This window comes from Ursus maritimus, unplaced genomic scaffold, assembly GCF_017311325.1.
Source record: "Ursus maritimus isolate PB19 unplaced genomic scaffold, ASM1731132v1 scaffold_18, whole genome shotgun sequence".
Taxonomy (NCBI): domain Eukaryota; kingdom Metazoa; phylum Chordata; class Mammalia; order Carnivora; family Ursidae; genus Ursus; species Ursus maritimus.
Window position 1 is genome coordinate 51,399,605 of NW_024424230.1, and position 21,936 is coordinate 51,421,540.

General features: G+C 45.2%; 1 protein-coding gene across 1 annotated transcript in view; it reads right to left on the bottom strand.

Annotated features, from left to right (window-relative positions):
* The window catches only part of DLGAP1 (DLG associated protein 1), a 306,180-nt gene that overhangs the window by 52,962 nt on the left and 231,282 nt on the right, over positions 1 to 21,936 (bottom strand). The window contains exon 5 of the mRNA XM_040632694.1: positions 7,604 to 7,977. Coding sequence (XP_040488628.1) covers positions 7,604 to 7,977 — 374 coding nt within the window. The remainder of the gene's footprint in view (positions 1 to 7,603; positions 7,978 to 21,936) is intronic.

A 21,936-nucleotide genomic window follows, 5' to 3' on the forward strand; every position in this document is an offset into this window, starting at 1 on the left:
GCTCCCTGTTCAGCTGGGAGTCTGCTTCTCCCTCTCTCTGCTACTCCCCCTGCTTGTGCTTGCACACTCTCTCTCCCTCTCCAAATAAAATCTTTAAAAAGTAGTCTTTGCACCTAACACGGGGCTCAAACTCACAACCCCGAGATCATGAGTCACACATTCCACTGACTGAGCCATCCAGGCTCTCCAGTATTATTAAATACTTAAAACAGGAATTATTTGCTTCTTGAATGTTGGGAATTCTCTGTGAATCTATCCTACTCTACCATTTTGGGGAGGTATATTTTTTACTTTTTTGGGTAATATATTCTATGGTTATTAGATTTCTTCTCCCAGATTTTATTTTTTATTTTTTAAGATTTTATTTATTTATTTGTCAGAGAGAGAGAGCACAAGAGGGGGAATGGCAGGCAGAAGAGAAGCAGACTCCCCGCTGAGCAAGGAGCCTGATGCAGGTCTTGATCCCAGGACCTGAGCCTAGGGCAGATACTTAACCAACTGAGCCACCCAGGAAGATTTTATACTTCCTCTTACATTAGCATTGCTAATTTACATATTTGTCTATTTTATTTTGACCTTAAAATTTACCAGCATAAAATTGTCACAAGAATTTTTTATAATTTTTGGGGCGCCTGGGTGGCGCAGTCGTTAAGTGTCTGCCTTCGGCTCAGGGTGTGATCCCAGCGTTCTGGGATCGAGCCCCACATCAGAATCCTCTGCTAGGAGCCTGCTTCTTTTTTTTTTTTTTTTTTTTAAGATTTTTTATTTATTTATGTGACAGAGAGACAGCCAGCGAGAGAGGGAACACAGCAGGGGGAGTGGGAGAGGAAGAAGCAGGCTCATAGCGGAGGAGCCCGATGTGGGACTCGATCCCGGTACGCCGGGATCACGCCCTGAGCCGAAGGCAGACGCTTTAACGACTGCGCTACCCAGGCGCCCCGGGAGCCTGCTTCTTCCTCTCCCACTCCCCCTGCTTGTGTTTCCTCTCTCGCTGGCTGTCTCTCTCTCTGTCAAATAAATAAATGAAATCTTAAAAAAAAAAAAAATGAAAAGGCTTTGTAATTTCTAATATTGTTGATTTGTGTTTTCCCTCTCAGACTTATTATTTATTTTTTTCCCCAAAGAACCAATTTTGGTTTAATGTATTAATTCTACTTTAGTTTTTATTGCTGTTGCTCTGTTTTTGTCTTCCAATGCATTTATCTTTACTTTCATCATTAATAATTCCTTTCAATTTATTGTTCTTTTGTAGTTTTATGAATTGAATGTTTTGTTTATATTGTAATATTTCTTTCTTAACTATGGAAGAACTTAGGGCTATGAATTCTTCTGAGATCATAGCTAGAGCCACAACCCATAGTGATGATTTATACAATTCTCGTCATTTATTTCACAATAATCTTTTTTTTTTTTTAAGACTTTACTTGTCAGAAAGAGAGAAAGAGAGCACAAGCAGGGGGAGTGGCAGAGGGATAGGGAGAAGCAGGCTCCCCACCAAGCAAGGAGCCCGATGTGGGACTCAATCCCAGGATCCTGGGATCATTACCTGAGCCGAAGGCAGACGCTTAACGACTGAGCCACCCAAGCATCCCATATTTCACGATAATCTTGAATTTCCTCCTTCATCCAAACGTTATTTAGAGTATTTTTTAATATTTTTAGATGGTAAGCTATTGTTATCTGCTTAGCATTAATTTCTAGTTTTAATATGTAGTGGTTGGAAACCATGACTATACTACCTCTTCTTTTTGGAATCCATTAAAATTATCTCTGGAATTTTGACTTGAGATAAGTCCCCCTAAAAAATCTGTTCCTGAATATGCACTGATTCTGATTTCAAGGACATCAAAATAAAATTTACAAAGTCTGACTGTTACAGTACTGTCACAGAAAAAACTATTCATGACACTTGTTAAAGAATTGTCAAGGTACACTTTATTCAGGGGTACTATTGTCATAGGCATAGGGACCACAGTGGACTTGGGCTCAACTCCAAATGCAACTTGAAAAAGTAGGAATTTATAGCCAAAGAGCAGGGTGGGAAGATGTTAGTGGGTAGATTATAGAAAGGAGACATCGGGGATAAGAGGGGACCTCACAGGGTCCTTGTTGAAGGCAGGCCAGGGTGGTCAGGCATCAGCTGGGGGATGATGGAGGATGGAGAACATGATCAGATGAGGAACATGCCCGGACACCAGTCTTGGGGCATTCTGGCTAAGCTGACTTAGCAGGATTTTCACTAAAACTGAGTGATGCAAAGATGGACACACAAGTACAAAAGTCAAGGCCTAGGCGGGAAGAGAATTCAGAGCAGCCTGACTAGAGTCTGGCCAAGGAGAGGCTCTTTCTCATACTACCTCCATGGCTTTCCTCCATTGGTTTAAGTCCATTGATTACGAATCAGAGGTGATGTGACCTTTTTATTTCTCAAGGCCCTCTTTTAATTAATAGTAACAACTCACTTGGTTTGTGTCATTCTCTGAAATAGTTCACCCAACTTGGCAGTTGGATTCTTCCTTCACATGGGGTCATGCCATGTATCTCTGCACAGTTGGACAAGCATTAAGGGAAATAAGTACGTAAATCTTCGGAGTGCAATCTCAGATAACTTAGTTTTCTCTTCTTTTTAATTCAAAGAATGAGAAAGCAACCGCAATTTAGGTAATGTGAAGATTAAGCTTAAAGCTCTTTGAGGCCGCTCTACAGCGTGAGTTCGTTGATCACGGAGGGAAGCCACAGTCTAATATCTGGAGGTGGAAAGCTTAAGGTCTAAAGCTGCTACGTGAAACTCCTCTGTACATGAAATTACTCTTAAGAGACTAAACGATGGTGTAAACCCCTCCTACCTTCGGGGAAGGGAGTAGGAGTCAGAAGTAAAGATGGGGGCATTTCATATTTCGTACTGTATCCTTTCATACTGTATGAATCCTTTACAACAATGCTGTACGCATATACTACTTATTTTGTAATTTTAAGGAAAACAAATTACCCTTAACATGACTCTTGACTTTTAGAAGACATACAACTTTGCTTTAAATCTGAAGCAACTAGTTGCCCTCCCCTGACCCGCCCAGCACTAGACCGCCAGAAAAAGCACCAGATAAAGTAGTTAACTTGAATTTTGGAGCCATATTATAAACAGAATACATACTTCAGGTTATTCTAGAATCATATTTAGTGCCATGAAATGTTCCCACTAGAATGCCAAGTTAAGTATTCTAAGACTTAAGAGCTAAGTGAACTAAGACTATGAATTCACCCTATGCATCTCAAGCTTTTTAATATACATGCTTATGGTTTATTTATTTATTGGACCAAGTGCCTTTTTCTGGTGACTTACTTATTGTCTAGTAGCTCCAGGGCCATATTCTGTACCCACCTGCTCTATGGCACTGGGGCCAGGACTCTGCAAACTACATTCCCCAGGCTTCGTTGCTGGCTAGCTTCCAGTTATATTCTAACAAAGGAAGGTGGGAGGAGGGGAGGGGGCCTTCTCTCTGTTTCCACCTTCTGTGGGCATTGCTCCAGCATGCGAGGGCAGCTGTGCTCCTGCTTATGTGCCGCTCCCCTGGATGTCCCAGCACCAGCTGACCACACCTGCCGCGGTGGTCCAAGGCTGGCTGTACTGGGGACTATCCCCTGAGCTCCTCAATGCTGGGAACCCCACCTTTCTCTTTTTACTCCCTTAGTGCTAGATGTGGTAATTGCTTCATGCATCCCATTATTGCTCTCTCCACCTTCCCATACCTGTGGAGCCAACATTGTGTATCAAACTGCCTCTGTTTGAGAACTGAGTATGGTTTATGTTTTCCTGAATGGGATTCTAACTGGTTCCACGTGGCTGCACCCCGGTCATGAAAAAGGCTTAGAGTATCAGCCAAAGTAGGATATTGCAGCTTTACAATATGGGGTAGTAGCAAAATTGCCCAATGAAACTTTGCCCAATGATGCATGATAGTTATTGCCCTTAAGAACCATGATCCTCAATGAATAGAGAAAGGGAGAAAGAAAGGATGCAGGGGTCGCAAGGACAAGGATGGAGGACATTGCACTCTGCTTTCGAGCCCCACCCCACCTATCTAAACCGACAGCTGATTTGCATCAAAGTGTTGTCATCTTCTAAGATTTACTCATTGTATGTAAACTTATCTTTGTGACTTTTACCCCCTTAGATCCCAAAATGCACAAATGTCACCACTCTTACATATTTAGGTGATTATTTATATTTGTGGAGCGACTTTCAAAATGTTTCAAGAAATTGCATAGTGATTATATCTCTGTCCTGAAAAAAATTAAGAAAACTCTTGGCAAATAAAATTTCAGCATGTTTGGCTGACTTCGATTTGAAAGGAAGTGAATAATAATAACAACTAGAGCTAATATTTAGTGAGCCCATTACACTTAGAACCTTACATATATTGTATCAGTCAATTTTTTTAAAAGATTTTATTTATTCATCTGAGAGAGAGAGAGGGAATGAGAACAAGCAGGGGTGGGAGGAGGCACAGAGAGAGGGAGAAGCAAAGTCCCTGCTGAGCAGGGAGCCAGATGCTCAGGTTCTCAGGATCCTGGGATCACGACCTGAGCCGAGGGCAGACACATAACCAGTTGAGCCACCCAGACATCCCACGTATCAGCCTATTTTTACTACAACCTGTAATAAAATACCCTGTGAGACAGCGACTGTTACTCTCAATTTCCAGATGAGGAAACTGGAACCATTAAGTATTTGGCCTAAACTCACACAGGTTGTAAAGTAAATGACTGTAATGTTAGCTACTAGGCATGGATTAAATTAAAAATGTTGTGGAAGGTTTGGAAACTCTCACCCTAAAGAGGTAAAGGGTGGGAAAGAGTACAAGATCCTAGTGTTATATATTTTGGGGATTAGGATTTAAATTAGGTTACAGTGTAATGAAATTTGATGAAAATTTTGCATTTTGAATTTTTACTTATTATTCTCCATCAAAGAAGGGGTATGGCATGGTCACATTAAGCATCAAGGAACAATCTAGGCTGTCAATGTAGGATGTGTGGCCTTGGGCAAGTTACTCAACCACTCTGTGTTCTCATCTATAAGGAAGAGATAATCATATCACCTATGCCATAGGGTTGTTGTAGGGCCTAAATGAGACAACCACATAAAGTACTCAATACTTCCATCTAGTCTCTACAGTAGTGAACAATGGAGACAGAGTTAGAGCAATTTTGTCCACTCACTAAAATATTCAAATATTTAAGTGGCAGGATGGTGTCTGAAACAAAACTTTCTCCCCAGCATTACATGTGGATTTCACAGTAGTTCCTTCTTACTGCGTGAAACTGACAATAATATAAGGTGGATTTCATGTATATGAATGCTTTATTCTGAGTAAGAATTATTTGGAGAAGATGTGCCTGGCTGGCTCAGGAGAGCATTGACTTTTGATCTCGGGGTTGTAAGTTTGAACCCCACGTTGGGTGTAGAGATTACTCAAAAAAAAAAAAAATCTTAAAAAAGAATTATTTGGAGAAGAACCTAGGAGACCAACTGGCAGACTTGGGAGGTGATTGAGATGGATATATAGAAGCTTTTAAATAAACAGTAAGACTGACAAACAACTATCTTTAAAATATGCTATTATTAAGTGCAAAAGGCAAGATATAGAATAGTGTGAGGTATATGCTAACATCTGGGTGAAAAAAGGGGAATAAATTAAAAAACATATTTGCTTGAATATGCACAAAGTATCTCTGTATGGAGATGCAAATGTTGGTTATATTAATTTCCTCTGGCAAGGAGAACCGATGGGCTATTAAATAAGAATGGGAGGGACATTAGTTACTGAATGCCTTTTTTCTTTTTAAGATTTTATTTATTTATTTGACAGAGAGAGACAGCCAGCGAGAGAGGGAACATAAGCAGGGGGAGTGGGAGAGGAAGAAGCAGGCTCCTAGCAGAGGATCCTGATGTGGGGCTCGATCCCAGGACCCTGTGATTGTGCCCCGAGCCAAAGGCAGACGCTTAACGACTGAGCCACCCAGGCACCCACTGAACGCCTTTGTACAACTTCTGAATTTTGAGCCAGAGGAATATATTATCTATTAAAAAATAATGTAACATAAAGAAAAAACTTAACTGAACATCAAGGAAGTAGAAGAAAACTAACATGGCTTCATGCCAGCTATGTGCCAGATAAGGAAGGTAGATTTTTTTTTTATCATGGGTAAAATATACATATCATAACATTCTTCATCTTAACCCCTTCTAAGTGTATAGTTCACAGTGTTGTTCTACCATCACCATCATTCACATCTAGAATTTTCTCATCCCAAATTGAAATTCTGTATTCCCATAGGAAGCAGGAATTTGTAAACCCAATCCTCAAAATAATCCTGTGAGGGATAGTTATGGAAACAGGCTCAGGAAGATGGCGTCATTCACCCAGGACAGCACGGAGGACCTGCCTCTGCTCTTCCCTACTCCTCCAAATCCCTTGGGCACTTGGGAGAACAGTCAGCTTCTAGGGGGAGGTGGGAGTGGGCATGGGGATGGAGGCTGGCTTTGCGCACGCGCCTCCTGCTGTGTCTTCTAGTACCAGGCACCGAAGCCACAGGTTCTTTTAGGAAACTTGACAGCTTGTGCTATGGTAACCTGCAGGTTATATATAGTAAAAAAACCCATTTGACTCATTGCTACTAGACAAAATTTAATTGCCCTTTACAAGTGCTCAGTGCAGAATGCACTGTGAAAGTACATCACCGTTGTGAAATCCTACCCCACGCCTGGCTTTTAGATGTGCCATAGAGTTGGTTCATTGTGAATAGATTTATTGGCCGCCACGTCAGGAAGTTATTATTCAAAGGGCACCTGCATGATATGGCACAACAAGAAAGGGAGAAAGGCATGACTCTTCTCCATTGAGAGAGGGAAATTTCTAGCAGGGTAAGCCAAGCTGAACAGATGTGAAAAACAAGAATCAGTTTGATCTTATCTTTGAGCAGCAGAAAACACTGGCCTGAACTGAGAAGCCTGCTGAATTATCTACCATTTTTGAAATGCATGATTAAATAACCAACAATTATGCTGAAACTACTGCACATTCTTTGCTCATGAAGCTGCGATGTGAGTGATTGCTTTCTACACTACCAGTCACTTTGGTCTTGCTCTCTCCCTCCCTCCCACGTGTATGAGAAGTGATTCACATTTTTGTTCTCAGATGGTTACTCAATAGTGCCGAACATACTATAACACAACCCAGTAACCCAGGTTATTCTTGGATGTCCACTCCTTTTTGAGAATCAAAATGTGCATCAGGAGTTGAGGGCACTTTGTGTGTGACTGTGTTCACGTTTGTTTAGCTATCCTCATGCTTTGAGTCACACATTCAACTTAGAAGACAAAAATAACAGCCTCTAATAATGCCTAGAGACATTATCTTCATAATTTTTAAAGTCACATTCAACAATGTAGGAATTCCAGAGCCAATTATTTGAAAATCCGGTCCCACTCATGGCCCTATCACCCAAAATGCCAGAGGGCAAATCTTCTGGAAAAATAAAAGTGCTACATTTCTTGAGTTTTGGGGTCCCTATTTTAAAGGACAGAAAGGGAGGCTGTTACCTGTATCCCAATAGAGAGACATCGATTTTTCTTAAAGTGATCCTTCTTCCTGTCCTCTGTTGTGACGGTGGCTATGGTGGTCGTGGTAGTGACCGTGGCAGGGTTGCTGCTCATGTGTTGACTCGCAGGGCCGTGGATCTGGGCATTTGCAGCTTCGATGGCGGCTGTCAGAGCCTTCATACTGTCCAGGCTCTCTGTGGAGTTGCTCAGTCCCGACTGGCTGATAATATCTCCTCGCTGGCCCTGTCCATCCATGTAGGCATCCTGGGCAGACTCTGTGCTACTCTGGGCTGTGATAGAAATGAAAGGTTTCGTGGTAGTTCTGGGTGGGACTGGAGGTGGTGTCTTCTTATATGTTGTAATGCAAGATGACACTGGAAGACAGTGAAAACAGAGACACTGTGATTTCTGCGTGGGTTTTAATTTCTGTATCGTAACTAACATCCACTGGAAATCAGGGCACATGAAACACACAAAGACATTGAGCATGAAAACAAGTCCATTGATAGAGTAAGTGAGATCCCTGCTTCGGGGGGATAGTTGAGCCTCCTATGAGGTGATGCTCCCACAAGACTGAGGGGAAAAAGACTGGAAAACACCACCCCTAAGATGGACGCTTCTGAAATGGAAGTTAAGATGAATCAACGTAAGAGAGCCGTCTGTAGAAATCTTCCCAGGCAACGGTACACCCTGAGAGAGAATGCATATACATATAGATAAGCCCAGGGTAGTCTCTGCCTGCTCAGGAAAATACAAAATATAGCTCATGGTAAACAAGGTAACTCACTGGAGAAGATTGCAGTGGTGGAAAGAAAGCAAAGAGCTTGTGAGCAAGTGTGGTCTGATCCTAACCACAGTGGGAAGTGGCCAGGGATGGGCAAGGCCCACAGAGCTGTCCCAGCTCCCTGGGCTCGGTTTCTTCCTTTCCTTCTTCCTCCCTCCTATCCCACCCTCTCTCCCTTCCTGTCTTTGTCGCTCCCCCACACAGCCCCTTTCCTCCTTCCTTCCTTCCTTCCTTCCTTCCTTCCTTCCTTCCTTCCTTCCTTCCTTCCTTCCTTCCTTCCTTCCTTCCTCTGGATAGATGCTCACTATATAAACTTCTGTTCTGAATTTTTTTGTTGTTATTGCTGAGCAGAAATGTCCTCTAAGAGGGAATACACTGCACTAAAGTATCCTAGTGTAGTCTCCCTCGTTTCTTAATCTGTGGGGGGCGGGGGTGGCTTGTACGAGCCTACTCCCTAAAATGCTCTCCTTCAAGGCAACTTAATCCACTCGGGGGCCTGGGTCTGTGCAGAAAGGTGTCCTTTCTGGACCGGTACAGTGTAGTCAAGATCCTCCCTGAGGCTCTGGCTGAACTAGCCTTTGCTCTTCTCTCCAACTTCCTGCTCAGAACTCTGAGGTTATATGAAGAAGCTTTGCACATTGGTTTTCAGCTTCCCATTTGTGGAGCGTGATGTACACAATACAGATCCCAAAGAATAATTAAGTTTTCAAGTGAACTCCCTGACGGAAAAGAACGATTCCTGAGCCAGCTTTCTAAAGACTTTTGTTAAGTCCTCTTAAAAAATGGCTCAAACTGTTGTGTTTCTGTCGCATCCCCCCATGCCTTTCCCACTCCCAGCAGGTGGACACTGTTACACCAAATCGGCTACTCCTGACCACACCACCCCAGCTCTCGTTCGAGCTGCCACTTGGGCCATCTCACTAAATGAAATGCTTACTCTAAAATGTAGGATATTTCCTGAGACCACTCAAAGGAAGTGTCCTATAAGGAACAATAAACAGAAGGATCCTATTACGCTGTGCTGTGGTTCCACTGGCTTGTGATTTGGAGTAATTTCCTTAACCGTAAAAGAGATACGGACAGAAATATTTTGCTATTTCCTAAGGATTACCTGATGGAACATACATGTGCTGGGGGCGGGGGGGAGGGTAACGTAACCAATATAAATGTAGCCACCGGGATGAATGCCTGCTAGAGGCTCACCTGGGGAAAACCTTCCACCTGAACTTAGTGCATGGACTAAATACATCCTTTAATTTGAACAGAGCTCAGTAATTCCCAGCCCAGCATCTACAGTTTTCAGCTAAGTTGCCTCTGAGGTCATGCAACCGGTGAAGGCTCCCAGGGCCGGCCTGCAAGGGGCAGAACCAGAAGCAGAGCCCCACGGGTTTCAGGTTCTCAGGTTCTCCCACTAGGCTCCAGTGAAGCCTCGGGCTAGGTGATGCAAACACACTGCGGCTTGTTCACCTCCCCCAGTTCAGTTCAGTTCAGTGTCACACACCCTACCTGCTGTGGGGCTACCTTCTGCTCCCCGGGGAGGTTTGCAGGGTACCCCTGCTCAGGATGGGGCTCAGTCTCAGTTATTCATTGGAAGACCAGACTGGATGGGAGGGGGAGTGACCATAAGTAGGATAGGCTCAATCTCTTCAATCTAGTGAAACCCGATCATTTTATTACTTCTCTTAAAACAAGTCATTACAGTGTGAACTCATTATTTTGTTGAAAACGGAGGCTCAGGACGTGCGGTCCCGTTGTATTCCAAAGAAATGAAATGCCACATATAACAAAGAAATGTCTGATCTTTGGGGGTTGTTTATGGCTTGTTGTTAGTTACCCCGTTGCCTCTTGCGGTGTGGAGAATCAAAACTGTACAGTGCAGCCAAATGGAGTATTGTTTCATTTGCTGTGATTTACAGTAGAAATTTTGCCATGATGTGATGTGTGATATGGGGCATATAGAAAGGAGGGTGCCACATTATTTCCAGTGTAATGATGGGGTTTGGGGACACTCCCCGGGGCCAACTGCAATTTGGTGCCATCTGGTGGCTGTTGTCAGCTCCCCTCCTGGATCAATAGGGGTAACTCTGCGTCCTTTGATCAATGGGGACTGGCAGGACAGCAGCAGAAATGCTAGAAATCCACTAGGGTTAGATCGGGTGGGAAGGATCCTGGGGACATGGCTTTCCTGATAGGCCGCCCCAATGCCCAAAGGATGTAAGAATTTGAGATTGCCTTACCTCGAAGAAGGGAGCTGAACAGAAGACAGGAATCATGTGCTATGTATGGTGTTAAATTTGCGGGGCTTCCTTATGAGATCTCACTGCAGTGCGGGGCTTGGCACAAATCTGCCACAGTTACCGTAGTTACACTCAAAGAAGCACCACCCATCAATTATCAAACAGAAATTGAGAAGGAATTCCAATCTTTAAGAATGCCCTCTGCCAGAGAAGAAGGGAGACCCAGACAACTCACACTTCCCACAACCCCCTTCCTTCTCATGCCCCAATTCTTTCCGCATTCGAGACTGCTCCAGAAACTCATACAACCAAATTCCCAATTTTTCCCAGCATCACACTTCCCTGGTTTTGCTTTCTTCTCTCCTAAGATTTTTTTTGCCCCGCCTAATTCTACTCTCATGATTCAGCACCGTGAATAATTTACAATCCACTGGAGTCTGAGTGCCAAGAGGGGTGCAGTAGAATGAGGTTCAAGAAGATGAAACACAAGTAAATAAATCATATCTGGTCAAGACAGAAAATAAGCGGCTCATATACCGTAAGTGAAACGCTGCTCGTGTTTGAGAGAAACATTCTCAAAACAGGGATTACAAAATACGAGTGCTCCTCTTGTTCGGTTGGAACTTAGAAAAGATACGGTGCTTTCACCAGTATTACTGCTTTCCTTTGCCTGATGTATTTATTTGTTCATTTCAAATAAACTGATTTTTTTTTCCTTATTTGGATCCCCATGGCTTACTACCCAGCTCAAAGTCGGTGAAAGGACTCCTTTTTATAAGAAGAGGCAGCAAGAGCAAAGTGACACATTTTGATGACATCGCTTTCACTCAGAGGGTACTGCAGAGCCCAGAGCCCAGAGACCGGCTTTTACATTGAGTTAAGAAATTGAAGAAGCGGGGGAGGGGAGGAGGAAAAGAAGAAGAAGAAGTAGTAAAAAAAAAAAAAAAAGAGAGAGAGAGAGAGAGAACAAACTCCTATCCTATTTCAGCTTCTAGCCGAGGATTCAATATTGTCTCTATCTGCTTGGAAAGATAATGCTAGTGTTGAAAGCCTCAGGAAGGCCTGTGCCAGGAATTATTTTTGTCTGTAGTGCTGAAGGTTTTCTGGAAAAAAAAGAAATCTAGACTTTCTTATCACTCTGGTTATCTTCTGTGATCAAGAGCACACGTGTCAGGCGGCCACAAAATAGATGTAGGCTCAACCCCACGTGTTGTATCTTCTTAATAAGACGTTCTGGCTGGGGCGCCCGGGTGGCTCAGTCGGTTCAGCATCCGACTGAGCTCAGCGTGGAGTCTGCTTGTCCCTCTCCCTCTACTTCTCCCCCTGCTTGAACTGGTGCTCTCTCTTTAAAATAAACAAACAAATCAATAAATCTTTAAAAAAATACCTTCTGAAGGGCTAAGCTAATGTGTCATATACCATAAAACTCCAGTGGGGAATTATTTAGCACTTCCTTGTTACTTTTTAGAAAACACTTTCAAATACAACAAGCCCATAAGAACTACAGAAGGACAACAAAAGAATTCCAAAATATGCATATACATAGAGTCGTACAGCAGTCAGACAACACCTTTTTGATGTAAACAAGTTATCCTCAGACGTTATTAACCACAAAGCAAGTTGTGATTAGATCTGCGTTTGGCAGTGGCTGGCTTGTATGCGGAAGTCATGGTCAACGTTGAATTTGCTGAGTTGTATAAGATGGTCGGCTCTTACTGAGCGGAAGACCACCAGAGAGAGAAGGCCCGCCTCAGCCCACTGTCTAGTTTCTGTTGAGGGCAAAGGTCTCTTGATTTGGGTGATGTGGTCCAGCCAACAACAGCTTAACAAGCCCTCAGAAGAAGATTAAAAAAAATCAACTGGGGGGGGGCGCCTGGGTGGCACAGCGGTTAAGCGTCTGCCTTCGGCTCAGGGCGTGATCCCGGCGTTATGGGATCGAGCCCCACATCAGGCTCCTCCGCTATGAGCCTGCTTCTTCCTCTCCCACTCCCCCTGCTTGTGTTCCCTCTCTCGCTGGCTGTCTCTATCTCTGTCGAATAAATAAATAAAATCTTAAAAAAAAAAAAAATCAACTGGGGTCAACATGCTGGAACTGCCCCTTATTAGCTTGCTAGATAATTGTGCAAATCTCTTCCCAAGTCTCTGTTTAGTGACATTTCATTGATAGCATGAAACTGACCTTGGTGTCAATGTTTACACAATGGAAATTGGGAAATACTATCCCTGCCTCAGAGAGCCAGTTGTTAGGCATTTCCAGCACACCTGTGCACATAGCATGGCACTGGTCAAAGTGGGGTCCACAGACAGGTGTCGAGTCACAAACTATTTGATGAACGTATAGTGAGATATGCCGTGAAAATTGAGGAGTACACTTCTAGAAACTTTTACAGCATTTCTACAGACTATTCCGTTGATTGAATCTAACAAGAAGACTGGGGCTTGGTTTCGGGTGCCTCATTTTTTAAAATTTCCTTTATCCAGTGATTCATTTTATTGCATTTTTACCAAAATATCGATCTGCAACAGATTGGACGCCAAACAAACAAACTAGTCCATCCCCAGAGTGAGTTTGAGAAGCACTGACGGGAAACGTTTGCAAACCCAGCGGGCTGGGCAGAGGTAGTACATGTGGGATTAGGAACGTATGAGGGAGGTAACTTGAAACTACAGGCAATTCTAGAAAGCAAAAGGATGTGAAGAGGCCAAAAGAAAAAAAGAAATGTGAAAGGATGTAAACTTAGACATAAAGGGACCAGTGCACACATATAGGCTTGTGGTTTTAACATCAGGTAAGCTGCCTATTTCTAAGAGGGTGTGTCTGAGTACAAGTGTGATATCTAGAACAACGGCAGGATTGTGATGCAGCATTTCATTCCGGGCTCTTCTCTTTAAGGGGACATTGCAGAGTGCTCCAAGGAAGGAAAAGCCATATCTTACAAAGGGAGGATTAAGGAGAGAGGATGTTTAGTTTGCAAGAGAAGGAAGACAGAAGAATTTCCAATGATTTTGAAGGCTCTTGGGTTGAGGCATGGACTAGTTCTGTATAAGGCACCGTGGGAAACCACCAAGGTAAGAGCTCAGAGAGGCACTAAGAATAATTCTCTAGTGAACTGTGAATATTAATAAAAGCTAGAAAAGAATTTGAGAAGTAGAGACCCATTGAGAGTGAAGTGAAAAAGCTGAAGGAAGCCAACAGAGGAGGTAAGGAAGCGTTACCAACACGGATGTTTGCTAGCAATGACCAATGTTCTGGCATCCTGGGAATGCATTTTGGCACAGACGAGGGCAGAGCTGCTAATAAGAGAAATTTGCTGCTGCTGCTTCGCGTCAAGGAGGCCCAGAAGTGCTGAACTGACAATGAATGGTAGGTCGAGCTCGCTGCAGTGATTCGCTAAACCTGCTGGACTCCTCCCCCACCAAGTGACCAGACCAGGTGAAAACAAAGACGGTAAGATGTAACATTAGTTCAACCTTTTTTTTTTTTTTTTTTTTTGACGCTCTACCTCCAACATGAGGCTTGAACTCAGGACCCCAGGGATCAAGAGTCATGTGCTCCACCAACTGAGCCAGTCGGGTGCCCCTTTAGTTCAGACTCTCAAGGTGCCATTAGATCAACCAAATCACCAGAGAGTGAGTCCTTACTCTATAACACACGGTGCTAAGAATTTAATAGACATGGTTTAATGACAGAGGAAGCGCTTGCTATCCCCATTTGTTTGACGGTAAGACTAAGGCTCACAGCCGGTAACTGAGGTCTCTTACACTGCTACTAAGTAGTGGAGTTAGAGTAACTGGGAGGCCTCAACCCCAGCTCTCTTCCTGCCCCTAAACCACTTCTATTCATCTGTCCATTAAACCTTTGATTAAATACCTTTGTCCAGTAAAGCGTGATGCTTCCCATGAGAAAATGCCCCCAAATGGCCCCCAACACTGTACTTTGCACCCTGCAGGAACCTGTCAAAAAGGCATGGAGAATGAACAAATTTGGAGTGGTCAACAAGGGATGCACCAGCTGCATCTTTAAAAATACCGCAAAAGTCAGGCTCTGCGCTGGGCGCGGAGCCTGCTTAAGATCCTCTCTCCCCCTCTGCCCGCCCCCCCCCCCACGCCCCCAAACACTCCATGGCGCCCGCGCTCTCTCAAAATAAAATAAAATAAAAATAAAAATACTGAAGGGGAAAAAAAAGGGAGGAACTCCATAAAACAAAATACACATAGAAAAATCGCTCCCTTGTTTCAAAATATTTACAGCTGAGCATCTCCAGGCCACCCAAAGTGTGGTGGTCAGTGGTCCGTGCAGAGCCGGCCCCACGGTGACAGGCGGGGCCGGGAGGGCGGTGGGGTGCGGACTCGGGCTCCTGGGCGACGGACCCGGCTTCTCGCCTTCTCTCCCGGTTAGTGTTGGCTCCAGGGACGTGGCCATGAGAACGGTTTCCACCAAAGCCGTCCTCCACGGAAACCACAGAGACGAGGTAACCTTTCCTCCGTCGGAGTAGAAAAAAGCACACTTGTGTGAGCGTGTCGGGGAAGGGCAGGGAATGTGGACAGAGAGGGAGGGGTGGTGTAATAACTCTTTAGTCATAAGACCTGCCAGTTGGTAGTTGCTAGTATTCCAGACACTTCCTAATGCCAGACAAATGCCCCGAGCCTCGGCATGTCTGGCCGGGAGATCTATTCATCTGATAGCAGCCCGGCGCTTGCGGGAGAGCAGATCTGGGGGCCGCCGGCTCCGCTGCTAATCAAACACGACATTGTTCTCCGAGCGAAGAACGGGAAGGTTTGTTTCGGGCGCACAACTTGTTTTTCTTTTCTAAGAGGCACCCAAGTTGCTTTAACAAGTTGCTACAAAACTTGGGCTTCCTGAGGTGAGGCCGTGGCGCACAGTGCCGGTACTGTACCGAAATCCAGGGAGGGAGGGTCAGAGTTAGTCATTAAAAAAGAGGGGAAAAAAAAAAAAAGCGCCCCAGGCACTTCATGCCTGGAAATGATGTAACAGGAGCCACTCCTCTGTTAGAACTACAACCAAACAATGCTCAGGCAATCCACGGCAGCTGCTCTCCAAATGTCCGCGCCAGCCCCGTCCAAAGAGCTTGAAAGGCACCAAGCTGGAGGGCTTCGTGCTGTACCTTTCTCGCCCACATTCTCCCCAGGCCCTCCCAGGAACCTGGCAACAGGTAACGTGGCAACCTTTGCTTTATAAAATGGCAAGTGGCATCATTTCAGAGAACAAATGGATTTTTTTTTTTTTAAAGCCAGCTGCATCTCCCCCCACCACCTCCATACCCCGCCCCCACCCCCCAGCCAAGAAGCCGAGAAAAAGGTACTGCTGCGGGCAGCGCTGCTCTCGAGTGCCGCCTTGTGGCTAAGATGGGAACACCGAGGTACCCCGAAATCCGCGGCTCGGCTCCCAGGTAAGTCACGCTACCGCAAGGGGTGGACATCTTTGCTAGACTTGTCTGCCAAAAAAACATCTAGAGCGCTAGCCAAGATTCAGAATGTCTTGCTTTTTAACTTACGCTTTAACGAAAATGTTACCCTAGCTGCAGCAGAAGATCTCTGGGCTGAAGTTGTGCTAGGGTTAACGTTTTTTATCCGGGAGAAGGTAAGTTGAAAAGCAAGAAGTGCTGTAGCCCTTTGGTTAGGTAGATGGCAGCAAGGTTGAATAGCCAAGAAACTGAGGGTTCTTGCTGGATGGGACTTGCATTTTCCATTTTTAATTTTTATGTAATTTTGTAAGTTGTATGCAGAAACCTTTCTTTTGGGCAGGAGCATTTCTGATTCACCTCTCTGGCTTCCAGTTCCCCTACTTGCAAGGATTATTCAGGATTTCCGAGACTGCAGGCCCAGCTTCGCAGAGAGTAGGGCCTGCACAGTACCAGTTTAGCTTTTATCTCTGTGTGGGGCAAACACTCACAGAAATGCCAAGGGCACTGTTTTTAACCAGTCTTCTTTCTCGCAGGTACTCCCCCTTCTCATGTCTCTGATTTGGAGGGAAGGCTACAGTTGTGAGCTGCTGATAGCTCCGGCTGGTTGCGAGGGCATCGTTCTTTCTCCTTCTCTGGAAATGTTAACTGGAAACTAAGCAAGAGGTTTAGATCAAAGTAACTGTGCTCTTCAGAAAGTTCCATTAATTAACTAAATTAAAGGAAGTTAAATGATGTTTGGAGGAAAGTCATTTTAGAAGGCCCAGGTCCAGGGACTGAGGTCTGAAACTTCTATTGTGGACTTGTAATGAAGCTTGGCAGCAAGTTAAATAATATTAGAAATTGAGGGTTACCATATGGAAAACCAGTTGTTGCCTGAAATCAATCATTTCAAAGGAACATCTTGAAAGTAGACAGACATTTGGCTAGTATTTGCCTAGACCGTTTAATACTAAAGATTAAAAGCCCACAACTCTGAGTAAGAATCATTTGACCAGTAGCCACGGTGAGTCATAGCCTTCTTAAGAACTGGGCACAAATATTCAAGTCAGGATGTTGAGAACACTGGGCTTACTAATTTGCAAGGCAGGGCCATTGCTTCCAGAAGGGAATGTGATCAGGATTTCACGGCTCATTTTCCCGGTCTTTCCAACAGGTGCTGTTGAGTCATTCATGTAAAGTGACTGCCCTGGCAGTTTCATCTGTTAGGATTAAATTTCCATTTGTTCCATCACTTTATGAAGTGATTTCTACCATTGAGTCAGATATGTCACTTCCTGTAGGACTTAGGGATTTTTTTTTCAACGTTTGTAAGAGTACGTGTGTTTTTCAAAATTTGTCCCAGCCAGTCTGCAGGTTTTCCTGGATTGAATGGATTGTTTACAGGAGGGGAACATTCAGGGCCCAAGGTCAGGGTTACCAAATTATATAAGGTTTCCTGTCTGGGCAGTTGGTCTACCAACTCCTCAGGTTAATGCAGACTGGGTCTTGTAGGACAGCAGCCTACAAGGCCCAGGGTAAGGATCGTGCCAGGAGTGGGGAAGGAAATTTTTCTTTGAAGCTTCTCATCAGCTAGCTTTCATTTCTTGTCACATGTCACTTCACAACGATACTTTCCTATACTCTCTGTAGGTGACTTCTTTTTTTTTCTTGACTAGGAATTCTGAGAAAGGAATTTAGTTAAGGACGTAAGAACCACCAGGTCAGGCATCGCTGTCCATTCTATTCATGATGACCACAGTGTTTGGAACGTGCGTGGCACGTGGGAGTTAAGTAGTAATGAACAGGGATGAGAAGACATTTCCTGGAGAAAAAGAAAAAAGGACTACTAATCAGGAAAGGGGGGTCACCGGGGTAGAAGTGAAATGAATACTCAGCAAAGCCATTCTCTGTGACAATCAAATCTCCTGTCACTGATGGCCACTTCTGTTTGGCATTGGCCAAGGGCTGGCCGAGTGCAACTGTGATCGGCCAACTTGCGCCATGAGCTAGTATGCAGGAAAGCCCAACCTAATACCACCTGAAAGCAACTGGTCCTATGGATTATTCACCTCACTTCCTCCATCCTCTGCTTGGCTTTACCCATGGGCCCTTGGCAAATGGCCGTATGAGGGGCCCGTGATGCTAACTGCCCTTTTCCTGTGCATCTGCCTTTCTTTGCCCTCTTATTATTCTGCTCTTCTCTGCTTGCACGAGATGGATATCTGAGAGCCAGGCTTTACCTCCTGATCTTATTTCTTGAGAATTAGTAGCCCCTACACAGTGGGACCTGGAGCCTGGAATACAGGGAAAAATTTGGAAGAGAATCACACAATCAAACAGGACTCCCCTGCCATGTCGTTTGGTGTGTGGTAAACAAAGTAGAACTCAAGCCTACCTCATCCCGGGTCAGTATGGAGTAGTTGACGGTCGATGGGAGCAGGGTATCAGGCACGTATTGCCAACTTGTCCCGTGTGAGAAAGTGAGTTGGCTGTGCAGCCAGTGACGTGTGCGCAAACCAGTGTATGTCACAAGTGCGGTCAGGCTAAGTCCTAACTGAAACTTCCGGCTGGATTTGTTGGTAACCCCTGCTCACTGTCAGACTGTCCGGGCTTTCGAGAGAGGGCAGCCCTCTCAGCCGCCTGCTTCTGCTGCCCTGTGGACGGGGGGGTCTGCTGGCAGGGCTTGGCCTGGAGCAGAAACTTCTGCACAAGGCAAGCTTAAATCCCCCAACCCAGGAAAACAGGATGTGTGGGGAAGTGTAGAAAAAAGAAAATGCATCCACCATTCCTTCCTGTTGGTTTCAGCGTGATGAGGAGTAATTATCCGGGTCTGGAGAGCAGGGCATGTGGGAGGCCACAGGACGCCCTGGTGTGTGTAGTTAGGCAGTTAATTATTCATCCCGCTCCATTCCTCTTTCCTCTCTGAAACCCCCCTTTTCAAAGGAAAAACAGGAAAACTGTCTGGGTTAATCTGTAGAACACAGTTTCTGTCAGCCCACTCGGCCCAGGAAGGAGACCGGCCCGCTGCTGAGTCTCAAATAACCGAATGAGCGCTTAAAACGACACCTCCTTGTCCAGCTGTGTCCCTGACAGATGAGAACGCAGATCCAGAGCGGGACCTGCCCCGGTGTCCCCAGGCCTCTCTGTCCACACCACGCTCCAAACAGGACTTTGGTCCTCCAGTCAGTCTTTACAGTTGGTATGGAAAGGCCTCTTAAGGATTGCATTACAAATTGTACTTTACAGTTGGGTTTTGGTCATTTGGCAAAAATTTAATAAAAATAACCTAGGAAACTGATGAGGCCCACGCTAAGACCGGTATCAGTTTACTCTGCCTGCCCCCACCATCATCCACCTTCACCGTGCTCAAGAGAGCAAGGCGCTGTACCTAGAACCCCAATTCCCCAAGCGACGAGGGGGCCGGAGAGTGCGGGCTGCCCATGTTCTCCGCAGTGGAGTCTGGCTCGAGCCTGACTTCTTCCCAGCTAAGCCTCCTTACTTAGATTTGAAAGAGCTGCCTTCTAGTTTTATCCTTAAGATTCTCCTTTGAACCCTTACGAGAACGTCATCTGTATCCAAAAGCCCTTATCTGACTCTCGGTTGAATGTGTTTGGGGTTCAGAACTTTTTTTGTTTTAATATTTTTTAAAAAAGATTTTTATTTATTTATTTGTCAGAGAAAGAGCCGGAGTGGGAGGAGCAGCAGCCTGAGCGGAGGGAGAAGCAGGCTCCCCGCCCAACAAGGAGCCCGATGTGGAAGTGGGTCCCGGGACCCTGGGATCAAGCGACCTGAGCCGAAGGCAGATGCTTCACCGACTCGCCACCCAGGTGTCCCTCAGAACATTCGTGGGTCGTAGAAGCTGATGAACCCGACATGACTCGGGGTCTGGGGCAGCACCTCTGAGGACGTGCGCTAACCTGTTTGCAGGAAGAGGGAGGACAGCCATACTGCAAGTGCCAAGGTCAGGCTTTGGCCCATGGCTTTCGGCATTGCAGATGAAGGGATGGTGTCTCCCTGCTCCTCTGGAAGCCTTGGAGCAGCAAGCGCTCCAGCTGGGGACTTTCTCCTCCAGAGGCATCTCAGGCCCTGCCTGGAGCGGTGTCCCAACCAAAGCTGCGGAGAGGATGGGGGGATGGGGGGACGGGTGGCGAGGGGTGGTGGCGGACTCCGCGTTGTAGGTGGGCAAGGTTTCCGTATGTTTAAGGAAAAGAAATCCAAGATCAGGTTTGATAATTCTCCTCACATTGTCTCTCTTCCCTTGACCGGGTGGGAGTGCGGGGTGTTCATTGGTTTCACACACTGTATTCAGAAACATCTTGTTTTGATTTTTGTGAAAATGGTAATTGGGGTGCTCCTAGGGGCTTTCAAGTAACCTTTCCCCACAAGGGGGAATGATGTGTGCATAAACTACAGGATGGGATTGTCTTCTGTGTTCTTGAAGATAAACCCCTCATACTTGCAAGGTTGCTCGGATGTGTTTTCACTCATCTTTATCATCATTCTTTCTCATTCTCTCCCCCTGCCCTTAGGCTATAGTTACTTCCCAGTCAAATAAATGAAACCAGTGTTCTTCTCCTTGACCCACCGGAATTTGTACTCACGGGAGGTGGCTCTGTGCTAGGTCCTGGCTGGGCACCGTGCTAAGTACACGCTGCTTAGGACCCTCACCTCAGAGTTTTCTCTGCCAAGGCCCTCTTCCCTCACTGAAGCGCTACCTAGTACACACAGTTCGAAAGTTCTTTTTCTTTCCTTCTTTCTTTCTTTTTCTTTCTTTCTTTCTTCCTTTCTTTCTTTTTCTTTCTAGAAAAATTTTATTTATTTATTTGAGAGAGAGAGACAGAGCACAAGCAGGGCAGAGGGAGAGGGAGAAGCAGACTCCCCGCTGAGCAAGGAGCCCAACATGGGGCTCGATCCCAGGACCCTGGGACCATGACCTGAGCCGAAGACAGATGCTTAACTGACTGAGCCACCCAGGCACCCCCAAAATTATTTTCAAAACGCACATAAGATCTTACACCACATTTCCAACCCGAGAGAGGAGATATGCATGTAAGAGCTTGAATAAACAGAATACAGAATAAACCAAGGGGTGGGTAGACACATTAGCACACATACATAGATGAAACGCCAGAAATTTACAGTATCTGAAACACTGCACTGCCTCCTGATGTGGGTAACAGTCTCCTTTTCAAAAAGAACCAGAGAAAGAAAAGGCAAAACGATTTGATTATTTTGGATTTCTGGTCATTGGTGAAAGATTTTATGAAGTCTCAATTCCTTGAAAAGGCAGCTATACCCACTGCAAACCTACCAAGCCAGAGGATATGAAAATACCTGTGTTGCATGCTTGGGGCCGGGGCTTGTAACTGACACCATTTGTAATTGCAGTAGCAGGATGACCACGGAGGTGCCGAGGAGCAGGAATGCGGAAAAACTAGAGGAAACCAGCGCTAGTGTTTGGATCGAAATTAACGACCAATAAAAAGCGGGGAAATGGATCACAGAGAAGGGAAGAATTTTGATGGCCACTGCTCGAAGATTCAGCCCCTTTGCAGTTGCTGATCCCTTGTCAGGTCTCCAGATAAAGGCAAGTCTTGTCACCCTCAGGCACCTGGCTGAGAGGTAATAAAACAGTTGCCTTATCTTCTAAGGGTGGAGTTAGTCAAACCTCCGTGGTAATTATAGTAAACTGAAATTGCCTGTCATTTACAAAAAAAAAAAAAAAAAGGAGGGAGGGAGAAAGGAAAAGGCTTAAGGCAGAAACTGTTTGTCTCTCTCCTTGGATTTTAAAAGAAAGCAAGCAAAACAGCCAGGAGTGTTCCCGGGAGTGAGAAAAACAGCCCGGCCAGGCTGCCCTCTCCTGGGGGTAACAGGATTGCTGACAGCTCAGGTCCACGTGACGGTCTA